Below are 14,910 nucleotides of genomic sequence, written 5' to 3' on the forward strand. Positions count from 1 at the left end.
GGGAGGGCGTCATAGCAGCAGGCTGGCATAAATCTCTCGTTTGAAAAATAGCCTAATGACAGGACTAGATTTGCTGCTGAACCAAACATTAGAACCTTGCTAACACTAGCATTGTCAGTGGTAAACAGAGGTGGAGAGTCTGAGCGTAGGATAGTAGTTTTCCTATAGATGGAGTGGTTTAACAAATAAGCTTGAGTTGTCTACACCTTAAATCTACACATACCCAAGGAGGTCAAATGAGCACTTCATTTTCCATGATTAATTCTCTCAAGTGCTAGCCTGATCTAGGTGGTAGATTTCACTCTAAAAACATCTGATGAAAAAAGACGCACAGATTTGTAAAATGGAGGCCAAGCTGAATTTGTGTTCACCGAAGGCATCCCTCCAGTTTGCATATGCTACCTATACAGGCATAATCTATAATTCTCAAATCACACGAGGTATTTAAGAGTGAAAAATCATGTCCAGCAGATGAATACTCCCGGACAGTCCAAGGTGATCCTCCACATCCTAACCGTTTTGACAAAGTTAAGAGGGAAAAACAAGCATTTGCAATGCAATAGGTCTCACATTAGGAAAGTTTGAGCTATTGGCATTGTAAATGGCAAATTTTGTATTTATGTGTTGGTTTTGAAAATAGCTAAATTTATTTATTTTTATTTATTTGGCAGGGAGGAAGGGTTTAAGTTTCCTCAGGGTATTGATTTGGAAGTTCGCTCTTAGTTGCCTTGCTGATATGTTGCTGCATGTTGAGATTGGTGTCGAGTGTTATGCCTAAAGATTTTGCTGAGTCCACGATGGTGGGTTGGACATTGAGTGTGGTTAGGTGTTTAAGCCAACTTTGAGTAGTGGGGGTCTTCGCTGGAGGTGAGATCAGAAGGAACTCTGTTTTCAGCGCATTGAGTTTGAGATGATTATCGGCAAGCCAGGATTGGGTGCTTCTGATCGTTGAGTTCAGGAGCAGAATGTCTTTGGGGGATTGTACTTTGAGATAAAGTTGGGTGTCATCGGCGTACATGTGAAATTGTACATTGGATGCTTGTAGCAAGGTGGTGAGAGGTTCCATAACTAGGTCGAACAGAGTCGGGGATAGGGAGGATCCTTGGGGGACGCCTAGCGTTACAGGTACTGGCGAGGACATCAGGTTGTTGCTCTTGAATTTATGTGACCTGTTGTGTAGAAAGGAAGTGAACCACTTGAGAACAGTTCCAGATAAACCCATTCTTGTGTTTAGTAGTTAGAGTAGATTCTCATGTTTAACAGTGTCGAATGCTGAAGAGATCAAGAAGGATGAGGAGGCAGAGGTGTCATTTTGGTCTAGCATTTGAAGTGCGTCGTCAATTATGTGAGTCATAGCAGTTTCTGTACTGTGACCTGCTCGGAAGCCTGATTGATGAGGGTTGAGGAGATCGAAATGTTCAATGTGTTTAGTCAATTGTAGTTGTGCACAATTTTCCAGCAGTTTGGCGAGAGTAGGAATATTGGTAATGGGACGGTAATTGTTCAGATCAGAAGGGTCGGCTGTAGGTTTCTTTAGTAAGGGTGTGACCTGTCCAACTTTGAGGGAGTCAGGTATGGTTCCTTGTTGAAGAGAGCTGTTGATAATTTTAGTCCAGAGTGGGAGAAGCAAAGGGGTAAAGTCTTTTACAGAGTTAGCAGGAAGGGGGTCCGTGAGGTGGTTGGATGGTTTCAAGGTGCTGAGCAGTTTGTCAATTTCTTCCTCAGAGTAGGTGCTAAAGGTTGGCCATGTAGCATTGTTTTTTGGTTCAGTGGGTGCTATGCAGTGGAGTTTGGAGTAGAGGCTTGAGTCAATGAGGAGATCGCTCTTTATGTGGTCAGTTTTTTGGATAAAGAAAGCGGAGAATTCTTCACAGGAGGGTGCTTCGCGTACAGTGCTGAGTGGTTGGGGTTGTTCCTTGGATTGTGTTCTGATAAGCTCAAACAGTTTTCTCTGACGTTTTTTGCTTGGTCGAGCTGGCGGCTGAAGAAATCTGATTTTGTGCGTTTAATTTTTCCTGAAATAGGCGTTTCTATTTTTCTTCAGAGTTTTTAGGTGCACTGCAGAGGGAGCTGATCTCCAGGTGCGCTCTGCCATTCGCATGTCTCGTCTATCCTTATTGAGACTCCCGTCGTACCATGGATTGGAGATTTTAGTAGAGACTCTTTTTAGCTGCATAGGTGCAGCCTCATTAATTATTGAGGTCATAGTGTTGAGATAGTGGTCAGTCAGGGATTGAACGTCCGTAGCGCCGGTCGGTGGGAGTAGGAGGTTGCAGCTGTTAGGGGGCAGAGAGCTTGGGCTGAGTTTTTTTCAGGTCTCTTTTCCAGACTTTGGGCTTGGAGGGTTGAACCGGGTTAAATTTAACTTTTTCATTGATTAAGAATGTGACAATATGGTGATCTGACCAGTCACAGGGTTGGATGGACTCGAATTGGATTGAGTCCTCTTTGGAGAGAAGGTCGAGGATAGAGCCTTTCTCGTGGGTTGGGCTGTTGCATATTTGAGTGAGGTCAAGGGCATTGGGGAAATTTTTAAGACTATTTACCACCGCGTCATTGCGATCATTCCAGTGGAGGTTGAAGTCTCCAAGGTATATTTGGGTGGGCTGCCGTCCGGAATTGGTTGAGATCATATCCATGATTTGTTGGGAAAAGGTGAGTTTGTCCCTGGGTGGGTGGTAAATGCTGTGGAGAGAGCATATTGGTTTGCCTTCACTAATAATGTCGAGGCAGATTTATTCACAGGATGTAGGGGATGCTTGGGAGGAGGAATTGACTTTCAGAACAGAGGTTGTTCCTGTAGATGCATGCGATTCCACCACCTATTTTGCCTGACCTGTCTAGTCTAATGATGTCGATCTGCAGTTGAGGAGAGTGCATTGGAGACTGGGTGTGTTGAGGGTGGCAGAGGGTTCTAGAGAGAGGGACTTTTCTAAGGTTATTGGGGATGGAGATTCTGCTGTATAGTGTGGGGGGTCTGAGGGGATTTGAGTGTATCGTGGGGATGGCGAGGTGTGTGGTAGAAGTGTTATTTTGGGGGGATGGGTCGTAGGAGCGGAGGAGGGTGTGTTTCGAGGTCCGAAGGAGGGTTGCAAGGGCGACGAGGACGGTTGTTGCGATTGCGAGCACGGATTGAAGTCCAGTGTGGGGAGTGTTGAGAGAGAGTCACCCAGAAGGGTGGTTGTTGCGATTGCGAACAGGGATTGACATCCGGTGTGGGGAGTGTTGAGTGATAGAGTCAGCGGGTAGGGGACATGTTGGGAGGGGAGGTGGAGGTGGGTGAGGGGTGTATGGGTGTGTGGAGAGTAGTTCTTTGATGTGCATGTCTTCTTTGATCTGGATGAGGGAGGCCATAATCTTATCCAGCGTGGGGTAGGTGTTGGAGGTGAGGGTGGAAATCAAAGGTGAATGACTGACCAGGGAATTAGCGTGCAGGTGGGGGAGTGGGCTGGTGTTCATGCAGGGCTCCGTTGTGTTAGTGTACAGGATGGTGTTAGGGAGGAGAGAGTGTTTGGGTGGAAGGGGTGTGGCTGAGGTAGGGAGGAGGTTGGTGGTATGAGTGGAGGATGTGAGTATGTTAGTGGTGGTGGGGGTGCAGGAAGGGTAATGGGGCGGAGAGTGGGGGGGGAGGGGGAGAGATGGGATTGGAGATGGTCCTGTTGTGGGGAGGGGGGGGGGGGGGGGGAGTTAAATTAAAAGATGTGTTTTGCGTAGTTAGAGGGTAGTGGGGACTAAGAATGGGAGGGGCTAAAGGGTGGGATTTGTCGTTGTGCGTGTCGTTCTGGCGCTGAACTAGGTTAGATGTGTTGTGGGTGGGAGCTGTGATGTCAGGGGTGAGAGGGGTGTTAATGGTATGCGTGGAGGTCCGTGGGTTGGTGCGAGTGGTGTATGAGGGGGAGAGATCTGTGTCTGTGTTTGAGGCGTGTGTGGTAGCTACCTGGTGCTGAACTGGGATAGAAGGGTTGTGGGTGGGAGCTGAGAAGTCAAGGGTGGTAGGTGTGTCTAAGTGAGGAGTGTGTAGTAGTTACCTGGTGCTGAGCTAGGTTAGAAGGGTTGTGGGTGATGGGAGCTGTGAGGTCCGGGGTGGAAGGACTGGAGGAGATTGTTGGTCCGCGGATTGGAGAGGTGCCCTTTGAAAGTGGGGAACAGGTTGTCTAATAGTTCCAGGTTCCTGTCTGTGGATTGAGATAGGACAATCCAGATACTGTAGATAGTAATGGTGGCTCTACCTGGGAAGAGTTGGGATGGTATGATGGAGAGAGTTAGGCCATGTGCGGATTTCCAGGTGGTGGAGACGGTGAGTAAGGTGAGGAACGCTTTTCTCCATTGAGCTCTGCATGTGGTGTGGACGATGATATCGGTGTTCAGGGATCCATTGACCGGAGAGAAGTAGGTGTCGGCAACGGGGGTTTCAGGGTGGGACCTCAGGAAGTTGTGTTTAAAGCTTTTAGCAGCCTTCTTGGTGAGTGTGGATGGGTAGTTTATTTTATATGTGTGCTTGCCGATGGGATCCATGTTGGGGTGGCGGTTTAGGTGGGTATGGGAGGATGAACTATCGTGATACACATGTGAAAAAGACAAATGCTAACAGTAAGTTACATGGACCAACAGTGACACTAGTGAGCAACCATCATAACCAAAATATAAGAGATAGCAATTGGTGCAATCCAGGAGTACAAAGTGAAATGGGTGCAGCTTACAAAAAATGTTTAATAGCTTAGTCACTTATAATGCCAATAGTTTTAACTTTCGAAAATGTGACACCTATAGCGTTGGTAATGCAATGTGTAGTAATTACAAACAATTGCTTGATTTTTGTTTAATAATTAATACTTAAATAAAAGTTGTTGTAATTTATAATGGCAATAGCTTAAACTTTTGTAAATAACTTGTGAAGATTATGTTCAGTGTATTTTATTGTGATGAAAATCCAAGAACAGAAGTGAAATATTAACATCTTTTTGTGACAATTTTTAATATGAAATGGTAGCTTTATAGGAATGACGACAAGGGGCAAACTAAGACTTGCTATTATAGTTTTATAGGAGGCTTATTAGAGAGTAGAGCAGCTGTGAACGTATATGTAATTTAATGGGAGCTGTGGCAAAGGTAGAGCAGACGGGCACGTAGCTATAGTTAAATGAGACGCTTAAGAAAGGTAGGAAATAAGCAGACTTGTAGTTTGATGGGAGACATTACAAAAGTAATCAGTGATGCTGGCTTGTAATTTGAGAGGGCTTATAATGCATGTAAACTATAAAGGCAGAAAATGTTCTTTAAATGTGAGGTATTGTGGGAATAAAGTGGAGGAGCAGACAAGTAATATAATGGGGATGTTTGTTGAGTGTACTGGTGTGGGGGGATGGGGTATTGTAGATTTTGTATTTTTTGTGACTAGCAGAAGCAGAGATGGTGCCACAGAGGAAGCCTCCAAAGTTCTTTTGCAAGAGTTTTACCACAAAGCAGGAAACAAATTAACGTGGCATGGCGCCAGTCGCAAGATGAACACATGCTGTTTTACAACAGCAGATGCTAGCGCGTGTTTATGAGCGCGTTTGCAAGATAACCTAGTCAATGGAAGAAGGCAGCAGAGGAATTATTGTAATTTTAGAAAGCATAGGTACGGAATTGTAGTTTAATAAGAAGCATAACAGGGTTAGAAGACAGACATAAAAAATGTTATATAACGGAAGAGTAAACTGGAGGGTAGAGCACCCGGTGATTAACTTGTCATTTAATTGGGAACAGTAGAGGCAGACGGTAGAGGCTCAGAGTTGTAATTTGAAGGGGAACATGGCATAATAAACTATAGGTATATAGCTGTGGAAACTTGTTAAGGGACTTGTAGAGAAGTAAAAAGTTTTGCAAATGCAACATAATATGGACGGTTTTAAGATAGCAATGCTGTTATTGAGAATGCACATTAAGGGCATATAATTGCATCACGATAAAAGTGTTGTCCATAATTAAGTGGAGTGAACGGGGCTGTAGATACATAGAAATAGTGCAGTGTTGAAATAGACAGACACTATGCTGTATGTAAGTTAGATTGGTGACTGGGCTAAAGTGAAGGGATGTAAGGGCTAAGAGCGGTACGAGTAATAACAGTTTTAGAGCGTAGGGGTTGTGTATTGCTAAAGTAAATATAATAATATTTAAAAACACTCTAAAAGATTGGGCTTCCGTAAAAAAAGCACCAGTAAAGTAAAGAGCAGAAATGTTTGAAAATCGCATTCATTCAGGCTCTTTTTTTTATTGAAGCACTTGAGGGGTTCGGTCTGATTTCAGGGCGCTCGGGGAAATAACTCTTAAGTCTCGTGTGTATGTGTTCCATTTATAGCATTTCTGTGGGTTCAGTAATAAGGTGCGGGCGCGTCTAGAGAATCTGCAGCCGCCCGATAGCTCAATTTTTTTTGCTATTTAGCGCGTGGATGCAATTGTAGCAGGAGAATGACGTAATGTGCCTCGAAGTCCAAAGAAAGGCGTGAGTCTCTCCTCTGCCCAGAACAGCTCATAGGTGGACACAGGCTCCCGCACTCCACTGACGGGGTGGACTCACTCACGGGTCTGAAGACTGGTGGAGGGGGCGAGAACAGGAAGGGGGGGGGGGGGGGGAGTGAATGATTGCGGGGAGAGAAAGGGGGAGGGGCTCAGAGGGTGAGAGTAAAGGGGGAGCTGAGAACCCCACAGAAAAAAAGATAGTGAGAGGGTGTGAGAAGAGAGACAATGGGGGAGACTTGAGAGAGTGAGTGACAGATGACGCAAAAGAGGGAGAAGAGTGAAATAAAGTCACGGGCTGAGCCGCCTCCGCTTCGATGTGCACACTGCATGGGGGCTATAATGGCAGAGCCAAGGGCGGGACGCTGTAATTGAAAGTAGTGACACAGCAAAGCAAGAAAGCAAGAAGAGGGAGAGGGGACATACAGCGAAAGATGAGGCAAGAAAGACTGCTAGGGACAGGCGCTGGGCGGGAGCCCTGGCAATGGGATAGGATGGAATAGTGAGGGAAGCAAGAGAGAAGACGACAGCGTTATTTGGAGGTAGAGCAGCACTGAGTAAAGAACAGGGAAACTACAGGAGAAGCGAGTAAGACACGAACAGGACAAACAATGACCTAGAAGCACGGAAGAAAAGGGAAGTGTGGCAGAGGAAGAGTGGAATACTGATAAAGCAGGGGCGCGAGCCAGAGGAGAGCAGCAGAAAGAAACAGGAAGGAGCACGAGGGGAAAGGGCCTTGGTGCCAACGGATTGCGAGAGAGAGGAGTGCAAGGGGAAGAGTGGGGACGGAAGTAAAAGAAGAATAGCCAAGTCTGAAAGTGAAAGGCGAGGAGGTCTAAAAATGCTGTGTGCCATGCTGTGTGTGTTGGGTTGCAGCGGGGCTACAGGGAGAGGGAGGAAAGAACAGCTGTGAGAGAGCATGATGGGGTGAAGCAGGAGAGGGCAGAGAGATAAATACAAGCCAGGGTGCCAACCTTTGTGTAGCGCTGTGAGGAGGGAGAGAGTGCGCTGTGCATACCAATGGCGAGGGAGGGCTGGTCCAGCGGAGATTGCAGAGGAAGAGGCTGAAGGGGGAAGGGCAGGGGAGATAGCGAAAGAGTTGAAGAGGCATGGGGCGGGGGAGAGCATTCCTTTCACGTTTGAAGCTCTCTGCATTGCTGTGGCGAGTCTGATGCGATAATGGAGGCGGCTCGGGGAGCAAACGGCAAGCATGTGCACGGGCACATGCACTCCTCGTAATCCGCCTGGTTCAGCTTTCCTGTTCCCCCCTCTATATGTCTCAATATCTGCAATGCGCAAGTGCATTGGCAGAGGTCGAGACATAAAAAGGGCAGAGTAAGGTGCAGGGGCATTGAAAACTTTCTTGAAGCAGTGTTAGAATTGACAGTAGCAATTTCCTGCAGTGGATAAGTCGTCCATTTTTAAGACCCTTTACTAGCCAACGAGGTTTAACTTTCCAATGACCACATTTTCTATACTTAAAAGCAGATATTGACTGTAGCAATAGGAAGCTAGTTCGAGCGAATTTTATGTTTTCAAAGGACCCTTAACCTACTACAATAAAATCTATTCAGATAAAACCTGCTTGAAGTTACCGGTGACGGTCAATCTAGATTCCAAACAAGCCCAACTGAAGAAACATTCAAACCACCTGGAGAGCCAGATGTCACTAGTTAGATGCATGTACGAATACCACAAAAAGCTATGTAGCGTGCAAATAAAAATTCCTGCTTTCAACCACCTATTGCCTAGTTAAATGCATAACTATAAATCACTTACATTTCTGACAAAGATTTGGCATCCTTTTCTTTGAACTCCTGAAGCTCCAGCAGCAGCTCCTCCATAGCCACCTCCAAAGCCGGCGTTAAAGTTTCCACGCTCCATTTCCATTGTTCTGTCAAAACCAACTCCCATTGCAAGTCCCATGCGATCCATTCCTGCCCCCATTGGCTGTCCCATACCAGCTGCCATTCGGTCCATAGCACCTGCACTGACACGATCTAGACCCATTCTACCCATGGACCCTGATGCCAAACGATCTACAGGAGCAGACATTCGATCAATAACTTGACCCATACGGTCCATTCCAGAGCCCATACGATCCATTGATGAAGAAACCATGCCGACACCCATTCTATCCATAGCTGCTGATCCCATCCTATCTACAGATCCCATTCTATCCAAAGCAGAAGCGACACGTTCCAAAGTAGAACCCATTCTCTCCATCCCATATCCCATGCCAGGGCCCATTCTCTCTGCAGAAGACATTCTGTCCAGGTTGTGGCTCATTCTTTCAACACTGGGAGCCATAGAATCCATACCAAGGGAGCCTAGTCTGTCAATCCCTGAATTTGATAGCCTATCACCACTGGAACCCAAGCGATCTATAACTAAACCCAGCCTATCTATATCAGAAGGCACCCTGTCCAACCCATGTCCCATCCCAGAACCCATCCGCTCTACCCCAGACCCGATACCAGCACTCATTCGGTCTATTCCAGAAAGGCCACTTCCAGAGCCTGCAATAGAAAATAAAGATTATAAATATGTGAATGTTAGCTCATTTTATATTTGAAAATTACACACACAAAACAAAATACTAACATAAGCAAAAGAATACTTTATATTCAGCCTTTGCAGTAATTTAATGCTTACCAATCTTGCGATTCAAGTGCAGGATGTTGAGTTAAATCCTAGAACACTGTTCCTCAGCCAGTCTTCCAACTTAAGTTGGAATACTACCACATGCGCTCTCACAGTAGTCACCTGACTGTTGCTTAAGAGAAGGGCCATATGATTGCTAACTCAATACACGTGTCAGAACTCCATGACCATCTAATACTGGGAGAGTTTAACTACACCTAGCCAAACTCCCTCATACATTCAGATTAGTCATGGCTAAGCACCGCGGTTATTTCTTCAGATCAGTTAAACCTAAACAGTAAGTTTAAGTGAATCTGCCACAAGTTGAAATGTAGACAGTTTGAGATGGAGACCTACTCCAGCATGGATATCTTATCAGCACTTGAGTTACTTATTAGGCCTACCCTTTAGAATAACTGGCTCCCCAAGCCTACTGTTCATGCCACTATGCTTTTGCCAAAGCTTTAAAAAAAAAAAATAAACTAGCAGTAAGGTGCACTCTGAAATCATGCCCTAAATGATGGATCTTCTGATCAATATGAATAGGTTAATATTTAACTGAAGTAAGTTAGCGGCCAATTTCAATCTCTCCATCGGTTCTCTCCCATAGGGTTTAATTTTCAGCCTACTTGCTTAGCACTATGACAAAAACAAATGTCAAAACTTCACCAACGCAAGATTACTCAAGTCTTGCCGATTGGTAACAAAGAAGCTACCAGAGAAAGCGTGCGGCAAGGCGGCTACCAGTACAAAGTTGTTGCACCGGATGTGGGAATGGCCACTTATTTTTCTTACGTTCACTGTGCTTTTTAGCGCAAGATATTACCACTGTAGGATAGTAAAAAGTGTATACAAAACTCACAAATGTAATCCACATTAACCACATGGCTGCTAGGCGTTTTCCCGTCCGGCGCTGAAGCTCCAAAATCACCATTATTCATGACGAGCTGGCCTTGTCATCCGCGCACGGCAGGTAAGCGCCATGACGAGCCCAGCTCGTCATTAGCTTCGAAGGGGTTAAGGACAGAACTTCGCTTCAAAGCATACACTAGGTCTTAGCACTAAGCATGTAGCTCATGGAAGCTGAAGCCAACAAGAATCCATTAGCAAGTAGCATTGTAACCGTAAAAGATTATCAAAAAGTACTGCACGCAAAGGCCTCCTTTTTACCCCAAAGGTGGCAAATGTGCACTAGACCAGGAAGGTTGGTCTGCTTTTATGCATGTTGATGCAGACCTTAATCGGAAGGAAAGATTGAGTGCAGAAAGTGGCCTGTCTAACACATCTGAGGGAAACAGTCATCACTGAAGAAGTATTTTCTTCATTGCCTGGCTAACACTCCGTGCACAGTCGCATGCCAATTAAAGCAGGTTAAGCTTGTGGTCTGGGGATCCCAGACACCTATACTACGGGGATTCACCAATGCTTAGAAAATTAAATATTAACAGATTGATCAAGAGTATAATACTAAATAAGCAAAACGTAGGTTTGGATAAGTGTTAAATGCTCTGCACAGGAGACTTTGACAAGGGAGGCTAAAATGTAAGTTTGCATCATTAGTTTGATTCATGGGAGTAGGCCAGTACATTGTTAACTAAATGTCACAATTTGTGTAGGTTTAATTAATGCTTATTTCTGTACAACTGTGTTAAATTCATTAAAAATGCTTAGGCCTATCACCCTTAGCTTCCAGTAATGACTCAGTGGGGATCCCTGGATTCCAGTAATGATTAAGTGTGGGTTCACAGAAGCCAAAAGGTAAAGAACCACTGGCCCAGTGCATTAAAAGACCATACACTTTAAATTGATAAAACCAGTATTGCAAGCCTACACACCATGAATCGACATGCAGACCAGGAACGAGGGATAATTCTGCTATAAAGGGAATACATTGTACACTTAATTAAAAGAGAAGTGAAACTTCAGTAGTATAGACTTACTTATCACTCTGTCTAGTGTGTCTCCATAGCCGCCAGACATTCCCATGCCACTCCGGCTAAACTCCCTCTCATATCCTGCACCAGCTCCACGTTCAACATCTAAAAATGTAAAAAGATTAACATTTTACTACTAAGAGAACACGTAACCGCATAAATTCCCCATGTAAGTTCACATTGAAGCCACATGTGTGCAAGAAGATATTTATTAAGAACTAGATCATCAGGACTTAATGCCGTTAATGCCTTTGCATGAAATCGCAGCTCTCCAGCATTGGCTTTTTATAAAATCATACGATTACCCAAAAAAGCAAACAAAAACTAGGAATTCTTAATACAACCCTAATTACTGTTTTTTGCAGTCCGCACAGTTTTTTATCCATGTAATCCAGTAACCAAATCCAGCCTTTAAAATCTAAACAAGACTTCTCCAGGAAGATCATGTAAATCTCATGACAAACCAGTAGTTTGAATGGTTACGATAATTACTCTTAGTTAATGGAGCTCAATTGATTTCCTAATTTACCCATGAATGGTTACTGGTTGCTCACCTGAGACTACCTATCCAAATCTGTCAATAACTACCAGGGCTCCTATGGTTCTACATTTCAGACGTTGGAGCTTAGATTAATTCAATAACTTTAATACGATAAGTAAATCGGACAGGCCTAGGGTGATGAAGGGGTGCTTGATATAACTTTCTCTTCTATCAATCTTTCCACCAAAACAACTTTTAGAACAGCAAAAAATCGCAAACTACACCAAGACTCAAAATTAATATCTGAAAGAAGATTTTCTGCAGAGTGACATTTTAGGTTTACATGCCCCTATAAAAGCTTCTGTAAATTCTCATACCAGGTAATCTTCCCATACCAAGTCCAGAAGCAGCAAAGCGATCAATGCCGCTACCCCCACTGCTACCACCATACGGTCCATCCATACCTGAAATAAGTTACAATTGTTATTTACAAACTACAACAATGACATCAATCTAGAAGTCATGATACACAAAGAAAGGGCTGTATGAGGAGGATTTAAGAACATATGAGAATGATCGAATACGTATCATCCAATAATGGATAAATTGTTTTAAGCACCTCGTATTCTAGGCCCACCCTGCCTTATAAAATGCAACAGCTTCCAAAATCAAGTACATTTAAAAATCAAGTATCTACCCCCAAACAAACAAGAGCTTAAAATGGCCAAACTGACTGAGTGGATGAATTCATCCACTCACTGGCTCAGTCAGCCAGCCTGGTCTTTGCACTTCAGTATACATTATGGCAAGAACCAAGAGAAGGTGAGCCATATGAAAACAAAGACTAAGAATACAACAGTTATAACAGGAACACCAGTCCCTGTATTTCTATGAATGGAAATGTTAAAGTAAAGGAGGTCCCTTTCAGTGTAATTGGTGAGCACACCACTTCAAGTAACCCAGCCAAGAAAATATAAGATCGGAGTAAGGGAGCACAATTTTGTCTATCGCATGCAGTGACCAGGCAGGACCCCAGAATTGGGCATCTCAAATTTAAAGTAATCACTGCCTCTCACGACTGAAATAGCCTGAGGAAAGTCATTGCACAGCAAATAACTGTCAAAAGCCAAGATTTTGATTATAGAAAAGTTATCAAAAGTTGTGGACAGTAACCTGGAGTCCAACTGGTATTAACATTTTTCTTAATGGATGGCGGTGGTTGAACTGAGTATGTGCCACTTTAAAATGAAGCACTCCGGTCACGTAGGTAGAACTGGTGAAAACACATTAAATAAAATACGATAGAATCACCAAAACTGACAACGCGGGGGTACTGCACACTGGTGTGGGCAAAATGCTGGGGGGGGCTTTCTACTTATGAAAGTCATTACATCAAGCTGCATTATTCTCCTTTTTCCTACTGAATACTTGGTTCCTCCCTAGCAATTTAATTCCAGTGGCCCTGTAAAGAGAGCTTCTTTCTTTTTAAAGACCTGTTGTGAACCAGGATGTGAAAACAGGGGAATTAGTCCGCATTACCACTCAAAATATGACCCTCAGCCGGGTTAAATTCGAATGTGTCCGACCACACAAACCCAACTATAAAACACAATGTTTTTCAAGACCTGTCCACAGACCTTAACATATTTTACTATTGCAATCATAATAGCAATAGTTAGGTTTCCTAGTTTCTGGAACTTTGAAGGCCACCCCAAAAAAATAAAAAATAAGACGGGGAACACTTGCGTTTAAGATGGTTAACAAAATATAAACTTACCGGCCATTTTGTTAATGCCATACCCGATGCCATCAATCCCTAAAATGGAAAGGAAACTGTGCTTAGTCTTAAAATAACCTACGGCACTAGAATACAAATATTTGCCATAGTATTTAGTATTTTGAACAAGCTAAAATTAACATACCTCCTGCTGAAGGGCCTAGAGCACTACCTCTATTTAGTAAATGAGCATCAAGAGGTTGGCCACCAGGTCCTAGGCCCATACCAATTCCTCCAAGTCCACCTGCAAAATGAAATATTGGATATTTAGATTTACCCTACTGAACAGCAATATACACAAGAAAAACATTCACCCCCACATATGTACTACCCAGATCGACCAATGGCCTTACGCATTAGGTACACAGTAACATACAATCAATATGAAGATACACTGCACGTGCATCACCACCACGTCTCGGCGTCTTATTATGGGTTGGTTACATAGGAGACCAGCATTTGCCATATTTTTGGGAGGGCAGGGGGGCCTCTGCCATTAACTGCCGGAGACTACCCTTTGCAATTGTGCTACTGAATGGACTACTCATTTCACACCAATTCCTAAATAACACTACCAGAAAATATTCCTATGCAAAACACTTACGTGGGAGTTGAGATGGCCTTTCAGGGGGGAAATTGTCACCTTTTGGCATTGCTTTATCATCCTAAAAAAGAAAATATTTTTAAATAGGCTGAGGAAAAACAGGCCAACCGGACGCGCCAAGGAAAAAGGTTTAAAAAAATTACTATCCACGCCACGATCTGAACAAGGCATTTTAAAGCGGCCACACAAAGCATAAGAGCAGCAACAACCAGAAGGATGCTTTCCAGTGTTCAGATGTGCCTAACTGCAGTCACATAGCCATAACATGCACCACAACATTTCCAATGCACCCACTGTCTTTATATCTGGTTCCTAACCATGTATTGTACCTTCCACTGACCTCATGTACCCAATATCAATTACCGTTTGTCATATCATGTACTACCTCGCTGGGAGTTTGTTTTTAGGCAGAATACTCATTCTCTGGCATGGGTTTTTTTTTTTTTTTACTACTGTGCAGAACTTATGAGATGTGATCCTAGAAGGAATAGCAACATGCCCTTTCCCTATGCTGGGACAGTTCACAGTAAAGTGAGAAGACCTGAAAAAGGTGCCAGATTTTGTAGGGAGAACTGAAATTAAGGCTAGGCGTGTCTAACAAAAGGAAAATGCTACTTTACCCAGTATGCATCTTTTCTTGGCATGTAGAGTCAGATGCTGAGCATAGATCGCCATTTGGCATTGGGCCCGGACGTTTGAACTTTGTTTGAAGAAGTCTTTTCAGTCACAAGGTAGGGGACTCCTCCTTTCGATGACGCAGGGGCATAGACTCCATTGTTAGATTGTTTTTCGGAGTAGACTAGAGATGTCCATGTATAATTATCTAAGATAGTACTGTAACAGATACAAGTGACCGGGGAGGTGGGTGGGTGCATGAGACTTCAGTTCTAAATGCCAAGAACATATGCATACTGGGTGAATAGCATTTTCCGTTCGAGGCATGCGAGCTATAGATGCAGCAACTATATAGCAG

The 14,910-nt window shown here is 43.9% G+C and overlaps 1 protein-coding gene across 2 annotated transcripts in view; it reads right to left on the reverse strand.

The window, feature by feature from the left end:
- HNRNPM (heterogeneous nuclear ribonucleoprotein M) overlaps window positions 1-14,910 on the reverse strand; it is a 57,902-nt gene that overhangs the window by 14,035 nt on the left and 28,957 nt on the right. Inside the window, exons 9-14 of one of the 2 annotated variants that reach the window (XM_086947310.1) lie at window positions 13,938-13,998; window positions 13,479-13,577; window positions 13,334-13,372; window positions 11,934-12,020; window positions 11,082-11,180; window positions 8,278-9,017 (exon numbers count right to left, since the gene is read on the reverse strand). In XM_086947310.1, coding sequence (XP_086803436.1) covers window positions 8,278-9,017; window positions 11,082-11,180; window positions 11,934-12,020; window positions 13,334-13,372; window positions 13,479-13,577; window positions 13,938-13,998 — 1,125 coding nt within the window. The remainder of the gene's footprint in view (window positions 1-8,277; window positions 9,018-11,081; window positions 11,181-11,933; window positions 12,021-13,333; window positions 13,373-13,478; window positions 13,578-13,937; window positions 13,999-14,910) is intronic. The other variant, XM_086947309.1, reaches the window with a different exon arrangement.

The sequence above is a fragment of the Lissotriton vulgaris genome, chromosome 12 (assembly GCF_964263255.1).
Source record: "Lissotriton vulgaris chromosome 12, aLisVul1.2, whole genome shotgun sequence".
NCBI classification, from domain to species: Eukaryota; Metazoa; Chordata; class Amphibia; order Caudata; family Salamandridae; genus Lissotriton; species Lissotriton vulgaris.